Below are 19,469 nucleotides of genomic sequence, written 5' to 3' on the forward strand. Positions count from 1 at the left end.
TCATTGCTATTGTCCTGATCTAAAAGTTAAACCTTTGAGTCCTAAGTTTCAAATCTCCACCTGGATATTTTTGCTTATCTTAACTGTACGCAGTTCTTTAAATGTTCTGTGAGTAAATATATTTACCCATTTATCCGTAAAAACTGGAACTTTCAATATCTAGCAAGTTATTTTCGCAATTTACCGCCTATTATAATCACTGCCTGTGATTATGGTGGGAGTGAAATTACCGTAACAACCTGATATTGGCTGGAAAGCGCAACGTCTCCTCTTTCAGAAACTGTTAGCATAAAGTGTGGTAGAATTACAATACTGCAAATTTGGCCGACAAGTTTGGTCTTGAAGGGTTAAACCTTTGTTCTATGCCTTGTTAGCTATTTAGTAGACATAGATTACAATAAATGACATTAATCACCTGCTGAAGCATTTATAAAATCTCAAGGACTTTAATGAGATGACAGATGAAGCGTTTTTCAAATGGATCCCCTCCAATTTGGGCACATTTTGCTTTTTACCCGCCTGGTTCTCATGCACCATGTAACTGGGAATACATATCCCACAGATATGAAGCCTTCAAAACCATCTAGCTTTGCCCCCGTCCACTATTTTAATCATCTGTCTAGACTCACTGAGGGACATTTAAACAGATTTACATTTAACCAGGGGATTGCCATCTGTTCTTTTGCTGACCAAGGACCACCAAGGTGTGGTGCTATAACATTGTGGCAGAGCTCCAGGAGGGAAAGCTCAGGTGTCATCATTGAGGGTGGTGGGGTGACGGGGTGAACGGCGTCCAGCAGGTGTCTGTCACAGATGCCATCAGAATTACACAATCCAGGCTAAAATGAAGGCTGGAGTCGTGTAGAAAGAGGCTGACCTTTAAAAGTGATTAAATCCGCCACTCACTGCGTGCTCTGCTTCGCTCTGCAGTCTGCGTGACGCTTAGTGTTCTCGTTTTGCTCAAACTATCTTGCCACTTGCTTTTGTTCCTTGCTTTCCGTTATGAAACCTTGTGTTTTCTCCACTTTCTCTGAGTGCCTTGGGCATCCTTTGCTCAATTCAGATGGGTTGAGTTTCTTTTGCCACATTCTAAAGCAGAAACAACACAGCAATATCTCTATAAACCTGTTTCAGAAAGCTTTCAGTCCTATTCTTTCCATTTCAATTCATAAGCCAGTCTTCCTTTCATAGGCTTCTGTTTTTTCTGATTTACCAGCTGTTGTGTAATACTGCAGTTGGCTCTTACACATCGATGACGGGAGATAAATCTATACTGTAAATCCCCTTCGGCATTGTAGTGGGCTTGGCTTCATTTTAATGGTCCCTACTTTGATTTCCTCTTTATCTGTTCAGACTGATTTTCCTATTTTCTTCTGCTTTGTCGATCCCTTTGTCTAATCCCCAGTTTGAACTGTATTTTTTATTCATCTTTGAAGTTTGTGTATTAATACAAACTTCCAGTCTGTCACGTTTTCTGTCTATCTTGTTGGTGGCAGCTACCGTTTAATCTGTTTCCTGTAAAATGGTCCTGTAACATAATGTTGTAAAACTTTAAGAGGGGTAATATATTTTGTACTTGAAGCTGGGTGTTTTTGGATGCTTGCCTAACGCCATGCATGTCTTCCTTCTTGTTCCGATTTAAAACTTCACCTCTTGTTTTATGCCTTAGTGCAAAGCAGAAACCAAAAAAAACATCATTTTAAGACAGTTGAGCATATATCCTCCCATTAAAAAGCTGGTTTTTGTTTTAGTAGCTGTAACGTTGAGTGTGCAGAATTAATGTCAGCTGTTTTCATCCAGTCGTTCACCATATAGTGCTCTGTACAGCAAGCTAGCAGTTTTTCTATTGCTCTTTTAAGTGCACAGTAAATTTGTTATGATGTTTATAAGAACCGAAAACAGACCAGATGACTTCTTGAGCTGATGGAGCACGCTATTGGTAATGCTAGCACCCTTATACAAACATTAGCACTCATGCAGCGAAGGTCAACGGTCCAGGACTCAAACTTGTCGGGGACTGAGGTCTCTATGCATCACATTCTCTACAACAGGCGCCACAACTGCACCAGCACATTGTTTATAACAAATGGAATATGTTTAAATTCAAGGTCTGGATCTTTTGAAGGATCCAACCAATCTGGTCAACGTAGGTTGGGTTCTTCGTCGACTAAAGAACCCAGCCTAAGACCGGAAGTAAGCGACAATGAAACTGGATGAGCTAGCCTTCAGAGTTATTCTTTACCTGGGTGTATGTTCTGTTGCCTAGCAACCGTTAGTCCTGAACACCAGCTGGTAAAAATGGAGCTCAAAACTTTAATTGTACCATAATTTCCAGACTATAGAGCGCACCTCACTATAAGCCGCACCCACAAAGTTGTTTTTTTTTAAACTGAAAACGTACATATGTAAGCCGCTGCTATCTCCATTGCTCTCGGTTTTCCACAAAAATACATCTGCTTTAAGGACGCAACCCTGCGTCTCCAATGCCGAACCATGAATTCGTTCACGTCGAGCTTACATGCAGCAGCTATCGATCTGTGCTGCCAGATCGATAGTCTTCAATTTAAAAACTGCATCATGTGAACTTCTTCGTGTTGTTTCCATGATGAGGGGGTAAGAGTTTGAAAACATTTCTCCGTCGTGCCTGCTGCTACCATGTGCTTGTTCTAAATGAAAATTAGCAATTTCTTCTTTGATTTCCAATTTTGACTTCCAGTGATTCACTTCCTGCTAAAGAGCCCCCTTGTGGTTGAAGAAAAATCCACAGAAAAGCCGCACCGGGCTATAAGCCGCATGGTTCAAAGCGTGGGGAAAAAAGTAGCGGCTTATAGTCCGAAAAATACGGTAATTAAATAATTTTTTACAAAAATTATATTAAAAAACATGTCTATGCAAATGACAAAACCTAATTTTTTCCACGACACACATCCACTGACTTAAGCTTTTAATTTCTTTATCACCAGATTTTTATAGACTTATACTTATACAGTTTTAAATATAAGTATAGATATCAGTCTTATGCTAATGCTAGCATAGTCTTGCCAGCACATTGCTAATTGTAACACCAATTCCTACATTAGTATCCTAATGTTAGCTCTGCTACTATTAAGCTACATAATGTCAGTAGCTATTAGCATGCCAATGATATCGCTAGCACATTCAGTGGTCTTTTAGATCGTAAGACCTTTAGCTTGCAATGCACTCACCCTAAAGTAATCGTTGTGCACACCACTTAGAAAAGCAAAGCGGATAGAAACTCTGAGGTAGCCTGTGCTGTGGTAAAACTTGAACCTCAGTGTTAATCTGCGTGCTACGACGTGACATCACGCATGATGTCTTTCAAACTGCTTCTGACAAAGCAGAAGGGAAGACAGTGAAAATGGAAACAAAGCCTCTTTGCAACACTCATCCATCCCTTTCTCTGTAACAAGAGCAGTTGTTTGGTGGGCTCTAAGACAAGATAAATGTATCATCATATACTATAGCACTTGCAATTTTCCAGAGAAAACATAGCCTTTATCCTGTTACTTTGAAAACTCTCTGGTTTGTGCTGCGTTAGAGCTTTTTTTCTAGTTAAATCTCAGATGCCCCCTTTACTAAACTTAAATATCTGCTCTGTTTGAATTGTCTTGGCTCACCATGTTTATCCCTTCCTGGCCATCTTTGTTAAATCTTTTTTCAGACTGTATGTTTGAGGCATCACTTCACATAAAGCCCAAAGCTGGCTCCTTTAAAGTCTTTACTTGACACATCTTTGTCTTTAAGAGGTAAACTCAGCCTGGGGAGATGCGATTCAACAAATACCTGCTCAACACACATCTTTTGTGGATTTTTAGCTTTTTGCCAAACCTGACAGTTAAAAGCTTGTGAGAGAACCGAGGAAGCAAATTGCAGGCATGAGACTTTAATGAAACGTTTTTCAGGTTGTTTGCTAATTATCAGAATTCCTGAGCATTTTTCAAGGTCATGTTTCACAATCAATTTTATAGCCTTTGTTTGCAATTTAGTAAAATGTTTGCTCATTATTTCCGTATGTTGACCTTTACTTTGCATTGCTTTGATGTAACCTAAGCAGGTTGCTAATGACCTACTGGGTGCTTGTAAAGAGTCGTTAAATTTGAGGATTTCCAAATATCCTGATTAACTACAGTCATGATAAAACTGATACAGACCTTTTGTGTTTATGCTGGGCTTTTACTTTTCAGAAAATAATGACCATTCTGGTCTTTACCAGGTTGTGTAATTTTTTAAATCAAACAAGTTTACAAAAGAATTGATGAAGACGCTGTGTGTGGCGTCTCCACCAATTTATCCCAAAGCTTGTGGAACCGCATGTAGCAGCAATAAACTGTGGCTCTCTATAGATGCTAAACAAACCCATGTAATCACTCCTCCACCACCATGCTTGACCAGGTAGAATAACGTTTTTGTGCCAGTGTGCTGTGAGATTTTCTGAAAAACATGGATTGTGCAAATATGTCCAAACATCAGTGATTTGGTCTGTCCAGATCACTATGTTTCATAAGTGCTGCGGTTCAGTTAGAAGCAACATCTCAAAACTAAATCCTGGTGCCATTTTCTTTTTCAAGAGACGAGGCTTTCTCCTGTCATCTGTAACAAGCTGTACTTGTTGAGTGTTTCGCTAATTGCTCTGTCAAAAACTTTAACATCTAAAAGAGAAACTGAAGCCTGCAGAGTCTGAGATGGAGCTCTTGGGGTGTTTTGTTACTCCTCTGAGCCATACAAACTAAGAAAATTGCTTCAGGGAGACTGGAAGCTGTCATAAATGTGCTCAACTTGTTAATAATCTTTCTCACTGTAAAACAATGGACTTTGAATGGTTTCAAAATGGACTTATAACCCTTCACTGATTTATTAAGCAGCAAAAATTGCTTTTCGGAGGTGACGGTTGACCTTCCTCCACCTTGGCGTTGTTAGCACACACCTGTATTTTTCAGGCTACCACACAGGCTGCTATTCCTCCTCCTAAATGTGATTGCTGTTTAATAAATGATATGGAGGAGTCTGTTTTTTCACCCCAGCAAGTTAAATTTTAAATGATTTTAGAACCTGGAGATGGCCTGATCATTTTTATTTTGTCTCCATAAATACAATCCCAAAATTTTACAATTTCTTTGTACTTTGTTTTTCGTTTAGTTCAGTTTGTCTGAGGCATTTTTGCACAAACCACACCTTCATTATTTAGGATTTCTAGAGCTGCATATTGATTGTTTTTCCATTTTTATCCTTTAAAATTGTATTTTTGAAGATAATAGACTTGTAGTTTTTAAAAAAAGTCAAACCTTTAAAAGGTAAGCTTCCTTTAAATTTAGGGGAATGGTTACAGTATTTGGCAAGGGAATTGAAGCCTTTATTCAATTTATTCTACCTGGAGTTGCTTTACATGTCACCGGAAGGCTCATATTTATCATTGGTTTGTTTTAATGTGACATTTCATGTGGACATGTTCACCTCCATTCTCTCCCCAGTGGACATGCTTTTATTGCTCCATTACTTATCTGCTTTTATCCTGTTATACAACTCAACATTTTCATTTCTTTTTTTTTTTCCTCTTTAAAGATGCTTCATATCTTCTGGCATCTTTTATTTCCAGTTTAAATCCTACTTCTTCACCTTGGGGTTTTTTGTCATCTGTTCACACCTTTTCTTTTTCTGAGTCTATTTTAGGAGGTTGCATTTAAATCTCCCTTTTTCTATCTTCATTTTCTTGGTTTGTCCTGAAGGAGCGTTTTGGGCCCACCTCCTCTCTTTTTCCCCTCAGTCCCTGTCAGTTTGTCTTCTGTCACCCATCCCTTCCTTATCTCAGACTCTCCTCTCCTAAGGTGATTTGAGCATAGCCTGTCATCTATCTTGCCTCACTCCCTCAGTCTCTTCTCCTCCCCCTGAGATCTCACAGCCTTCATTTTTACCTCATATTCACCTGACTGTCCCTTCTGACTCTAATTATTGCTCTTCCATTTATTTTTATATTCCCAATCAATTCCTTGTGTTCTCTGCCCCCCTCCAGTCATGCAGTTACCACCTCATACCCCTTCTCAACACTGCTTGCTGCTTAATGCCTTCTTTATAACACCTAAGGGGAGCAACAGTGAATGCCTCTAATGGTGCCAGTTGAAATCCAGAAAATGAATACTGTTGGTCTCGCCCCTCCTCGCTGCTTCAGCTGCTGTTTCCCACTAACAACGGTTCCATCAGTTTAAAGTTTCATCAGGCTCTGCTTGTAAATTCAGAGGCAGTAAACTCGGAGCACGGACATAATTCATGAACTTGGAAGTGGTATTGAACATGTAAGTACACCAAATAGCTAGAAGCCACTCTATAAATTTAGGTGCTTGTTTCCTTCACCCTCCTGAGTCAGATCTAGGTTCTGTCTTTTTGTTTAGTGCTAGATTTTGGTTTGTAAGGTTTGCAATTTTTAAACTAAATATATTAAATTTTTTAATTTAAAAAATGGTAGGCTGGCATTCAGTTAATTTTCAACGCATTTCGATTCTGAAACTTTTAACATTTTGTCACAATTTAATGTTATTTGTTGGGATTTCATGTGACAAACTGAAAAGGAAATTAGTGTTGCACACATTTTTATTCAGACTTTCAGCACATTATAGAACCACCTTTCATTGCAATTGTGGTTCATCTTTACTTCATCAAGTTACTGAAATTGTATCCCTTTAGTCAAAGCTCAGCTAGATTGGATAAAGTGAGCATTAATTTTCAAGTCTTGCCATAGATTCTTTCGTTTTTTTATTGTTTAAAATTCATCTGACAAAACTAAAACCATCTTTCCTCCTCTTTCCACTTCAAAATATATTATATTATATTGGTCTATCAAATAAGAATCCAACAAAATTATGAGACTAAATAGGACATTTGTGGATATTAAAACTTCTGGACTGTGGTTGCATCTGGAGGCTTTCATGTTGCAGAGCACACTCCATTGCGTGCTCTCCTACCTTAAAACACCCTTCCTAAATTATTCATCCCCTTGTAAATCCCTTTCTTTGCTCATTTATGTCCTGTAACTATTCACCTGTAGGGTTTTGGTGTCACACAGTGATGGGCATAAATTATTTACCACCTTTGCGCCTCCGTTTCCTCATTTGAGCTCACATTCATCCGTCCCTTGAGCTATCTGCTTGTCAGTGCAGAAAATGAACAGTTTCAATGTAAGGGATAAATATTTAAGGATCTTTGAAGGTAAACAGGGTTCATGTTTTTTATGGATAGCCTGACAAGAGTTGACTTGAACATAAAATATCAAAACTGAAACCAGAAGAAAGGCTCTGATTGCTGTTGAATATAAAGACTGACTTACCTGTAGATGAGGGTCTCGTCTGCAGTGCAGTTATACTGTATCTGATACATCCACACAACGTACGCTTCAGAGAAACGTCCCAAATCCCATCGCACCTGAGCCGAGGTGGAGGTCACTCCCTGTACTCCAACCATCCTGCCCTCCTCCTCGCCCCCCTCGTCATCCTCCATGCTTCCTCCATCAACCCTCTCTCCCTCAGAGGATTTTCCGCTCTCTCCTTCGTTGGCCTCTCCCTCTCCTAAACTCCCACCGTCGGACTCTGCTCCGCGTCCCACGCCGTTGTTAATCCCTCCGTTTTTCCCCGTGCTGATATCCGACGAACCCGGATCTGTCCGTAAAATCCCATTGGTCGTACTCCTGTTGTTTTTTCCGTTAACGGCGTTAACCCCAGTGTTTCCACTGACCCCGCCTCGGTGAGGCAGGGGAATTATTTTCAAATCCACCGTAGCGGTAGCTTCACCTGCTGCATTTATCGCAATACATGTGTATGCTCCATCATCCCGGGCGACCGTCACCAAGATATCCAGAGTCCCGTTGCTGAAGGAGCTGGTCCGGGAAGAGTTGGCAACAATGCGATCGTCTGGAGAAACCCAGTGGACTATTGGCTCAGGGTCTCCGATGGCACGGCATTTTAAAGTGGCACGCTGTCCCTCCAGCACCCACAGCTTGTGGGTGTGACGGGTGATGAGAGGTGGTTCGCACGTAAACTCCTCCTCGGGGATCGACCAGAAATATCTAGAAGACCAACAGAAGAAAGAGAATGGAATATTCTTTAAAGTTGTTAATATATTGATGGTTAAAGAATATCCAGCTGTATGAACACGTAATGCTACACTGAGCAAACGCTAATTAAGAACAGATGACTGTAACAGATGTTCATTTTCTCTGCTCTCACCGTCTGATTTTAACTGCAATGTTTTTATGTTTTCTAAAAGGTGATGGCGGACTTTTAGGTTACAGTCTACAACACACCCTGTATCTACCTGGAACATGGAGGTTACATTTCCAGTCAAAGCAGATACTTTTCTAGACCTTAGCAGTTAATTTGCTGAAATAATCTTTTATGTTCAGAGAAAGTCCTTGGAAATATACCTGATAAGATCAGAGAAAGGACTAGGAAACCCCTCATAAATTCATGAGAAACTCATAGGAAAGTAAGTTCATGAAAATGTCCTAGGAATATGCAGGGTAGGTCCCAAAAAAAGTTTCAGTTTCTTGAAAGTTCTAAGAATATACCTGTTAACTTCCAGAGAAAGTCTTAGGAAAGTACCTGGTAAGTTCTCGAGAAAATCTTATTGAAGTACCTGGTAAGTTCCAGAGAAAGTCTTAGGAAAGTACCTGCTGAGTTCTAGAGAAAGTCTTAGGAAAGTACCTGCTGAGTTCTAGAGAAAGTCTTAGGAAAGTACCTGCTGAGTTCTAGAGAAAGTCTTAGGAAAGTACCTGCTGAGTTCTAGAGAAAGTCTTAGGAAAGTACCTGGTAAGTTCCTGAGAGTCCTTAAAAATACCTAAGTTCTAGAGAGAGTTTTTGGAAAATTCCTTCTAAGATCCTGAGAAAGTTCTCGAAAAGTAGCTGGTAAGTTCAGGGGAAGTACTATCTGATTCCGTTAGTCATAAAAAGTCTATGAAAGTTCTTGGAAACTACCATGTAAATACCATTCAGGTTACAGAAAACCCAACCCAGGCCAATTCAGAAATGTTTTTTGTTCTAGAACCAGCATGACTGATCCATCGGCGTGTTTAACTCCTACCTTCCAGCCAGGTGTGTAGGAGTGGCGCATGTCTCCATGTCGTCCCCTCTGATTAGCCTTCTCAGCCACAGCAGCTCACAGTTACAGTGGAGTGGGTTCCCTCCAAAATTCAGGCTTATGACAGCATTGTAGGGAGTTGGACTAATTGCTCCCGTCTGTGATCTGGTGGAAAGTAAAATGTGTGAAATTAGTTTGTATTTCTTATTTAACTTACTATATTCTGGTCCCCAGGTGATTTGGATGTTAGATAGGTATTGAGAAAATTTCTAAAGTTGCTTTCTTACGGTTTCCAAAGAGGCAAATGAAAAAATTACATCAAATTCCATATTTACCTTATTCCTTATTTTTTAAATTATGCACTCATTAAAAGTGCCATATCAATTATAACTTATTAGATTAAAGCAATAAATGGGTGCATTAGGCAGCACCCATATAGATTAAACCTTCAACAGCAAATGAGATGTTGCTTTCAGTGACTATATTCTCAAATGTTTTTTTAAAAGCACATGCAGCTCAGTTAGACCAAGACCAAAGTGATAGAAACTATGTTGGCTAATGTACAAGCTAAACTTTTAAAGCAGCCAGGCATGGTATGGTTTATTTTAAGATAAAATATTAAAACTCATCTGGTTTTTGCTTTGCAAGTCAATATAGGATGCACCATAGCAAACACATTTAAAAAAGCACATTAGTAGCTCAGTAGTATTTTACCCCAGAAGCCTTTTCCTTACAGAATTGAAAATAGAAATCTTAAGATGTACCTTGCAAAGAGCGGATCAGGTGGCAGAGTTCTGAGCCGGTTGGAGGTCATATCCAGCCGCGCCAGCTTATAAAGCTCTCCAAAGACTCCTTCTGCTATGTGGTCTATTAGGTTATGGTCCAGGTTCAGAGTGTGGAGACTGGCCATGTTTTGAATAGACTCCCATGGCACCCTGTAGGAATAAGATGATTTTTAGAGGGATTCCAGAGAGGCCTCTTCAAAAAGTAAACTTTGCCGTGATGGATGCTCATCTGAGAGGGAAAAAATGAAAAATTATCTGAAACTAAAAGCAGGACTGGTCTCCTTGATGGCTTCCTCTCCCTTGTGGGTGGATTAACACAATGTAAGATGGTAATTTTTTAAAGGATTGTGATTAAATCAGCTGTGGTTCAGAGAAGTACTGTTCAATGTTTTCAACGAATGACTAACAACTGAGAAATCAGACAGTAAAACATGGAGGTAGCTGTTCGTGGCCTGTTGGTGTCACATTTTGTTCCTTTTTCAGATTTTTTCTGTAAAAATTTTTGTTCAGCTAGGCCTATTCCAGCTGTCCATCATTTGATGACAAAGAATGGTAAAGTTAAAGGATAATGAACAGGACTGATTTTGGTAAAGACCAAAGGCAGTGGTGTTTTCACTGACTCAGTGTCTTCAGCACATTATCACCATCGTTCTGCAGCTGTGAATGTTTCCACTTTGTTCACATACGAGAGGCAAAGGCAGCTCGGAGAAAAGTCTGCATTTTGCTTTTAGCTTCGAGTTCAGAAATTCATTAGCAGGATGTTGTACTCTGGTATTTTTCTCCCAAAACCTTTTGATGTTGCTGAATTCAGCCGATTATACGTTTGTCAGTACAACCTTTGAGACTGCAAAGCTTTTCTGCCAAAATAAAACACATAACTGGTATCATATACTTTATGAAAGATGCTGCTTAAGAGAGATGCCAATTGTCATCTTGTCAAAATGGACTAAAATTACTGAGAAATATTTTAACAATGTATTAGGTTTAAATACTTTGTTTGGATTGTCAAACCCAGTCCTACAAATGTATGCTTGATGAACTGCCCAGTGAGTGTACATAAAGTTTATTCAAAGAGTAAATTTTACCAATCTTTTTTTTTTAAGACTTTGGCAGTTCACCTTGGATATCAGAGCTGCAAATTATCTCTGGGTTTAATATCTTGAGTATGAAGGGAATGAATCCAGTTTCTCTAGAGAAATGTTTTGATCCCAGTTTTTTCTTTTCATGGCAACGTCTCTAGATGCTTCACTGTCACCACTACAAACAACTAATGGCGGCGTTCGCTTTCTCTCCTCTGAGAAAATCCCTTTCCAGATGTCCCAAACAAATTGGAGGGGCATTAAAAGAAAAAATAACCTTGCTTCAATCCTCTGTAGTCCATTCACTTGATGATTTTTGGAACAGATTTGGCTTCTTTTTTGACACCTAGCTAGCATCTAAAAGCTGCTACCTTTCTTTCTTTAAACCAACTGTACCTTTCTCTTTTGCGTTCTGGAGTATTTAATAAGTCCTTATATTATTAGCAGCAGTGCTACTCCCAGTGAAGCAGTTTTAATGCAAATGCAAACATGTTTTCTTCCACTGCTTCCTTTCACAGTCACCATTCTGCTCTTCTAATTCAATCAGAATGACAGAGTGATATCAGCTGCTCTCTCCTCATTAACACTTCCCTCTGAGCTAACAATAAGATCACTGAATTGATGCTCGTAGTTCATTTTGTGGTAGTGGAGAAACGCAGTACAGATGAGTTGGTTTTCATCAATATTTTGCAGTTATTTCCATCACATAGCAAACTAATATCATTGCAAATTACCATCATATAAACCCAAGCTGTAAATTGTTAATGGACTTTTTTTCTTTAAAGGCCTGTTCATTTGAAAGTGAATGCATCAAGAACATGAAAATCAAGTTGGCAAGTAATAGGGTCACAGGGTGAAACTTCGACCTTGATAAGTCAGATCTGAAGAGTTTCTTGCGTGACATAACCCGTTTCCAGAGTATTTTTTACCCATTGTGGGAGAATGTGACACGGATTCTTCAACGCTCAGAATAGACTCCTTAATAGCCACCAAGTGATTCGAGCAGCAGCTGCTTTTCTGTTCAAAACTGCAACTCTGCACTTTCAAGGTTTGGTAGAGGCCTTAGAAAGGCTGTAGTGCTCATCTTGGAGAGACAATTGAAACATTTTAATGACGACCGACAGACGACTGCTGCTAAAATGATCTGCATTGTGTGCTGCTTTGGACAGAGGAGAGGACTGTGATTATTCAGCCAAACTATTTAGCCCTGAAGAATAGCAAAGCTGTAAAAATCATCCATTGTTCTATAATGACCTTAGCAAAGTATTACATTGTGCACTCAAGTATGAACCGTATACAATATCCATAGTAATGTATAGTCATTCAGAGGAGTGAGCTTCACAATGCCTTCATTGGAGCCATAACTGAATCGAAGTGAAAGAAAATTATAACCTCATCAAAATTGATTTAGTTTTCTGAGCTTTCAGTCATCTTCTGGCCTCAGCAGTTTTAACTTTGCTTTCATAATGGTCTTCACTGACTCAGATGTTACTGGCTGTTGCTATTGTGCCTTTGGATTCTGGAGTTTTGAACCCTTTTTTATTGTTGTTTTGGATCCATATTGAGGCCCAGTTGAGGAGAAAAGACATTGTGGGCTCTGCTGTTAGTTCTGTCGATTGTGTAACATTGACAGACTATATTACATCAAACTAATGTGCATTAATAAGATTTATCAGCTAAAGCTTGAATTTTCTTTACCTTTGAGGGAATTACATTCCACATGTAGAGAAGCAAGTAAATTAATCAAAGATTTATTTACCATCAATGACAAACATGCTTATTTACTTCTGACATAGAAGGAAAAAAAGAAACTCAGATAAAATGGGCCTAAGCTGATTCTACCTTGAAACCACCAAAACTAAGTAAACTGAAGATTCAAAAGGTTGAGAAAGTTGAGTACTAACTTTTATTTGTGGTTTATTGGTTTCTCGGGAGTTTATAAAAGGAGTTTTGTTCCCTAGAGTTTTGATACCACACATTGATGAGAGGTGGGAACATGACGAGGTTTGGGAACCACCTTCATTCTTTCGGCGAACCTTGGTGTAGGAAAAAAGTGCCCAGTATGGGTCAGATGGAGCCATTTACTTTCTTTTAACCACTTGTTTTAGCTCCAGCGGTTCCATTACATCCGTAAATAGTCTTAGTAGGAGAAATGTTTGGCTTTTCTGCTTTACCAGCACTTCAGTCTGTTCTGTCATAAACTATCTGAATCAATGGAAAACCTTTATGGCGACTCAATACTGAATATTTGGTCTGGCTGTGCAATAAACTGGTCCAGTAAAATTATTTCCTGGTTTTGGTTGTATTTGTGTTTCTATCTCAGAACCCCAGGAAGTGGAGCATTAAGGGAATGAATCAGAAGACATGACTTAAACAAATATGAGATTTTGGTAAAGATGTCAGTCTTTGTAGATAAAACCATTTCATGGTTGAAGCTGACATTTCTTTAAAGTTTTCAAATGTCTAATCAATCTATTCATTAAGCAGAGTTTAACACATAAATCTTATTTAAAGTTGTACTTTATGGGTTATTTCAAAAGCTTGGAACAGGATAATTCATGAAGTGAACTTTGCCACATATCGACAAACACTGAATTTGTTTTGTGCATGACACTCTAAGTTAAAAATTATATTTTAGAGACTAAGGCATAAGAAGTTAGACGAGATCAAGGTCTTTTTAAGAGAGTAAGTCTAAGGAAAGAAGTTCTTGTATGTGGAAGGTGAAATCTATCTTAGTTTAGATGGTGTTATCAGATGTAGCATGAGTATTTCTAGGAAGAGACAACTATTGACAAGTCTGATGTTAGAGAATGTATTTTGATTGATAAAAAAAACACAAAAATCTTACCTCCGAAGATTATTGTAGGACATGTCGAGGTCCTCTAGAGTTAGTAGGAAGTCATCAAAAGCCTCGACGGAGACTTTCACCAGCTGGTTGTTGTTGACAATCAGGTGTTGCAGGTTAGTCAAACCTGCAAGGTCTTTAGGTCCAATCGTTGTCAAGCGGTTACCTAAATAACACAATGCCAGAATAGTTTTCCTGTAAAAAGGTACTAAATTAATATTCTATACTGGAGAACTTGGAAAAATGATCATGGCTTACCATCCAGGTGCAAAGACCGCAGACTTTCCAGGTCAGCAAAGGCCATAGGTCGAATCAGGTGGATTGTGTTCCTCGACAGTGTCAGATCAACCAGTCCGGTCATGTTGACAAAGTCACTCCCGCCCACCTCTGTTATAAAGTTGTCTGCGAGTCGCAGCTCCACCGTTCGCCGGTCGACATGCGGCGGTACGAAGAGCAGGCCTTTATCGGCGCAGAGCGTGCTGAGCGATTCCGATAAGTTTCGACACACACAGTGGAACGGGCAGGCCGAAACGACGCCCCACGTCTCCCCTGCTCCAACCAGAGAGGGCAGCAGGCAGCATGTGACCAGCGTCAGCCAGTGAAACACCGGGAAAGTGACGGATTCTGGAAGGGTTCGTTTGGTAGAAGTCCTGGGGCAGGCACAGTGGAGGAGGTGGGATGAGGAGGACAGTGATGAGATGAATAGAGGGGGGAGAAATGAGAGGGAGAGGATGGATGAAGGGAATAGAGAGGGAAGTGTTGATCCCTCTGCTTTTTGTTTTGGGTGGAGTTGTGTACGGGGCAGGTGCAATTGTCTGCAGGGATGGAGGGGTGGGGGGACAAGCATGGTAGATCGCCTGCCTTTCCACAGACCTGCAGAAACAGAAGAGCAGAAAAAAGAGACATACATTTTAGAACCATATTGATCTTTTTTCTATAACTCTTAAATGTGGTTTTATGACATAAAATATTAGCATTTGTTCTGTGCTTTTTTTCTTATTGTTTGTCCTTTTAAAATGCACATATAAGCATAAATGATTTTGTTTCACAAGATATTAAAGAAAGACGTACAGTCTTGTTGACATATTTTCCCACACATTTCATACATTCAACAAGATTTATATTGATTATAGAGTGTCTCTTTGTCTGGATTGTTCTCTTCCACTTACTCTGACTCAGCAGGACTGGAAAGAAGACTTGTTTTGCATATTTCCACTCTGAAGTTGTATCCACTTAGTTCTTCACACAGTAGCAGAAATATCCCATATTTTCAAATGGTACTACAATGATTGCTGTAAATTGTATACTTGAAGGCATGCGTCATTTTCAAACTTCATGTTCACATTACATACCAGTCGCTATGTAGTCCGCTAAGCAGTGTTTTAAATTGCTACGGTAAAACTATATATGTAGCCCGTCTATGTTCGTCTCAGATCCAGTAGGTTGACTTCATGACAGACACACTCAGGTTCATTTTATTTATTCTCACAAAAGAGGAAAACAAAGTGGTGGTGGTTAACTTTAGTCCAGAAGCTTCTGCCCCACAGTTACCTACGGTAACAGAAAAAGGGGGAGGAGCTGTCAGTTACCGGTTACTATGGTAACCACCAACTGCCAGGAGCAGCGTAGCAAAACTTAATACACCCAACAAAAGTCTGGAGAAACACCTTGTTGACTAACAAAATAAATTCAAAGAATAAATAAATTTTGACAAATTTCACATCTATAATATTATTAAAATAAAACCCTGTTACATACCTCTACTGCCTGAGCCGACTGTATCACACTAAAGCCAGGTTTTAGCATGCTAATGTCAAACATATAGCAAGAAAACACCTCAAATGTGCATACTTTTGCTAATATTAGTGTGTCAACATGAAGACCACCACAGAAAATGCTGCTGTTCATAAATTCTTACTTTCATAGATTAGATGCCAAAATCAGGAGGCATGCTTGTTTTTTCAAATGTAAATTTAGAAAATCAGTCTTTCATCTTTGAGTCTACATCATTACTTTAAAACAGCTGAAAATGGCTTTCACTAAAATATTGCTGAAGTGGAATTTCTTAAACATCTACACAGTTTAGCTGCCAGTTTATCTGAAGACCTGAAATGACTTATTTATATTGGCTAAAAAGGTTCAAATCAATGTTTAGTCACAATAATAAACATGTTGAAGATATCTGTAAGCAGAATTTAGAATGATTTCTCTATGAATTATTTATTGTGACATGCTACATCTAAAAACTACCCTATACTACAAAAAATCTGATTGTATTATAATGACTGAAGTTGGTGTTATTGCATTGATGTAGTAGTCCATGCATGTAAATTTATCCTCTTCAGTGGAAATGTTTATTGGTTGAATGCAGATTTGCTCCCACAAGAATGTTTTGAAGATGAGATATGGTAATTAAATTGTTGTTAGCCAAAAATAACAAAATTATGCTGTCTATCTCATCCAATTTAGGCATGTTTTGCTGTGTATCCTGCTGGTGTTAATTTAGACACAAAACTGAGGATACTTGACACATGATTATGAAGCACTTCAGTACTGTTCAAAATACAAAAACACCTGTTTTGTAGATCTCCTGAGAGTGAGTGAGTGAGTGAGTGAACACAGCCTTTGTGGCTGAATGTAAGCCCCCAGAAGGCTGAAAAATGGTCATTCAGCTCAGAAATTTTCAAGAAGGGATTGGAAAAGCCACTTTCTCTGGGCCTGAGAGCTGAATCAGGTCACACTGTAGGTCTCTGTAAGGGGCGACGCTGTGAAACCAACACAAAGAACCCTGTTGTACATCTGAGACGTGCCGAAAATCTGCCTGTAAACACACGTTTTGTGGCTTTGATAAGGTACAAGAATGACTCACTGAAACTCATTGGCATGCACAACAGTTGTTATAGCAACTGTAACCTAGATACAGAGAGTTTGACAGTGGTTGACAGTAACAGTCTCACTTCTGGTGAAAGTGGGGATGACATTTTCGAGTCGGAAAGACAAAGAGGTTCCTCTGGAGAAGGACGGCGTGTCTCTAGGGTGGTGCTGCACGCAACGTAGACCTTGGTGATTACATATTGATGTACAGTATAATACATGCAAGCTTTGAGACTTTGAGTAACGACCAGGCTGAGCCATGCATCATCCTGACTGTTACAGGCTGACGCAAATTGCTACTTAATAGTTTCTAAAGCTTTGCTCTACCCATGTGAAGCTATGCGGGTTTACAATCCATCTTTGATACCAAGGCGGTGCTGCTGTGAAAGTCTCCACCCACTCCAGATGCTTCCCATGCTTCGTTCTGTTCTCCAAATGTGAGCTCTGTATAAAACCGTCCCATTTTTGGACTCGTCTTATAATGAGATAAGAGGAAGAAAGTGATAAGACGCTCTCTGCCGGAAACGATTATAAATTTTATCTCACACTCTTAAATGTTCTCACTTAAAGCAGAGTGAACGAATAAAAGCAAGCATTGCTGCAGTGTAGTGATGGGAATAGCTTCCATTAATTTGAGCGATCATGAATAGTCCTGCTAATGGGATGCGTTTCCCTTTGAAACAGAACATTTCAGCAGAACTTCTAACCACTGGGACATTAGTTACTGAGGAATAAAAAATGGATTCTAGCTTGATTGTAGTCATTAAATAGCTCTGTTTATATCCGCTGAGCAGAACATGAATGGTTCACTGACTCAAGTGTGTGACAACGCGTGGCTCTTTTTGCTGTTCACTAGTTGGCTCTAAAAGATTTAGTGTCTCTTGTATTCTTGGAAACTGTGCAGAATACCAGGAAGTGTGTAAGGTTTTTAGGGCAACAGTCATTTCCTTATGCTTGGTGACATTAGTCTTTAAGGAGGGGAAGGAAACTCCTGCAGCAGGAGACGGTGGGGATGTGTGCGTGGGACAAAGTTATGAATGCCTGCAGTGATAGCTGGTCCTGTGGGCAGCCGATGCTGGATTAAACAGAAATGTGTTATTTATATGTGTAGGTATTTTTTTTTAAATTTCTTATTTTGTCACATTAAGCAAACTTGAATTGTTTTTATTGAAATTTTATGTGAAAGACCAACACAAAAAAATTATAATTGTGGCAATAAATTAGATTTCAAAATTTTTTAAGAAGTAAAAACGTGAGAAGCATGGAATATGTACATATTTGGGCCGCTTTAATCTGATACCTCTAAGAAATGACTATTTTGAAATTATTTTGATTGGAGAAGAGTCCATATGACTGTAATTAATTCACAGATTAAACACAGCATGTGTGTGAAAGCCTCAGAAGTTTGTTAGAAAACACTGTTCAGTACCTTGAGTTTTTTGCAATTCCAGAAATCTACACAAAATCAATTGTTTTTGCAGTATTGCATCATTGTGAATTTGTTGAAGATTTTCTTTAAAAAATGTCAAAACCATTGGGTTTGAGAGACTAACACCCACCTGCAGTCTGTGATATTACAAGTAACAAAAATAGATATATTCTACTTCTTTAGAGAATAATAATGTTTGTGTCAGATTTTCTGCTTGTTCCTCTTTTCTCACCTTTTTATATAAAACATATAGATTTTAAAAGATTCAATGAGGAATTCCTTTCATTTTTTTTAAAATAGCATCACAAAATCAGGCATTTTGATTGCAAAAAAAAGCATACAAGTATTTGCAAAATCATGGAGGGACTGTTTAATGGTCAAAGTGACCAAAAAGCGTCATGAGGCCGTTCCCTTAGTTGAGAGTTCAGGGAAATGTAGTAAAAATCAGAGAAGTGTACAGGAGGCCAATAGAAACTCTGTAGAAGCAGAGATCCAGTCTTACCTAAAGTTAGCCACCGGCAATGAAGGGGACACCATTATCGTGGACGAAAGTTTAAGTTTAAAAATTGATTCCAAAACACTAAGTAAACTTAATGTAAACTTGGCAATGCTTGGTGGTAGCAACATCATGCTGTGGGGATGCTTTTCTTTATGTGGGACTGGGGAAACTGATCAGAGTTCATGGAAAAATGGATGAAGCTAAATATGAAGCACTTGTGGAAAAAAAAAAGATCACAAAAAAAGCTAGGTTGATGCAGGTTGTCATCTTCAAGCTGGTAAAGGAACATAAAACCAGCCGAAAAGCAAATCAAAACTTCAAATTACGCTTCACTCTCCATCTCGTCTGGGTAAGACTGAGTAAAATTGCAAAGAAAAATGGGTAAAGCTTTGTCTTTAGATGTGCAAAACCGGTGGAGACATACTCCAAAATGTGTAACGTGGACAAATGAGATCAAGTCAGGTTGATAGTCGTCCCTGAAAAGCTCCATCAGGAGTTTTTTCATTACTGTGGGGTCAAGTTGTGTCTCCACTTTCCTATCACTCGTATAGAAACCTTCCTGCTGTACATTTATCCATACTGTCTCTAATTTCTGCCTCCTTGTGAAAGCCCTCATCCATCTGCCCCGGGCATGCCCGCGCATGGTTTTAACCTCCATACCTCTCCGACTCCATTAGTGTGCAGCCATGGATCGTTTCCTTCCCTTCCCTCCATCTACCTGCAGTTGCTTTCACCTGTCTCTTCATCCTTACTCACCTTCCATCTTAGAACCGTTTCCGCCCCTGGCTCCTCTGTAAATTTCCACTTTTTCATTTCTTTGTCTCACCCCTTTTTTCTTTTCCTCACTCGTGTCTGCCCTTGAGGCAACCTGAATACG

The 19,469-nt window shown here is 39.2% G+C and overlaps 2 protein-coding genes across 3 annotated transcripts in view; one reads left to right on the forward strand and one right to left on the reverse strand.

The window, feature by feature from the left end:
* pcxb (pyruvate carboxylase b) overlaps positions 1-19,469 on the forward strand; it is a 378,906-nt gene that overhangs the window by 210,740 nt on the left and 148,697 nt on the right. The window lies entirely within an intron of this gene.
* LOC116733301 (leucine-rich repeat and fibronectin type-III domain-containing protein 4) overlaps positions 1-19,469 on the reverse strand; it is a 53,796-nt gene that overhangs the window by 12,561 nt on the left and 21,766 nt on the right. Inside the window, exons 3-8 of one of the 2 annotated variants that reach the window (XM_032584101.1) lie at positions 15,143-15,341; positions 14,049-14,663; positions 13,794-13,956; positions 9,846-10,016; positions 9,085-9,246; positions 7,337-8,071 (exon numbers count right to left, since the gene is read on the reverse strand). In XM_032584101.1, coding sequence (XP_032439992.1) covers positions 7,337-8,071; positions 9,085-9,246; positions 9,846-10,016; positions 13,794-13,956; positions 14,049-14,637 — 1,820 coding nt within the window. In that variant the 5' untranslated portion in view covers positions 14,638-14,663; positions 15,143-15,341. The remainder of the gene's footprint in view (positions 1-7,336; positions 8,072-9,084; positions 9,247-9,845; positions 10,017-13,793; positions 13,957-14,048; positions 14,664-15,142; positions 15,342-19,469) is intronic. The other variant, XM_032584100.1, reaches the window with a different exon arrangement.

The sequence above is a fragment of the Xiphophorus hellerii genome, chromosome 14 (genome assembly GCF_003331165.1).
Source record: "Xiphophorus hellerii strain 12219 chromosome 14, Xiphophorus_hellerii-4.1, whole genome shotgun sequence".
In the NCBI taxonomy this organism is placed as follows: domain Eukaryota; kingdom Metazoa; phylum Chordata; class Actinopteri; order Cyprinodontiformes; family Poeciliidae; genus Xiphophorus; species Xiphophorus hellerii.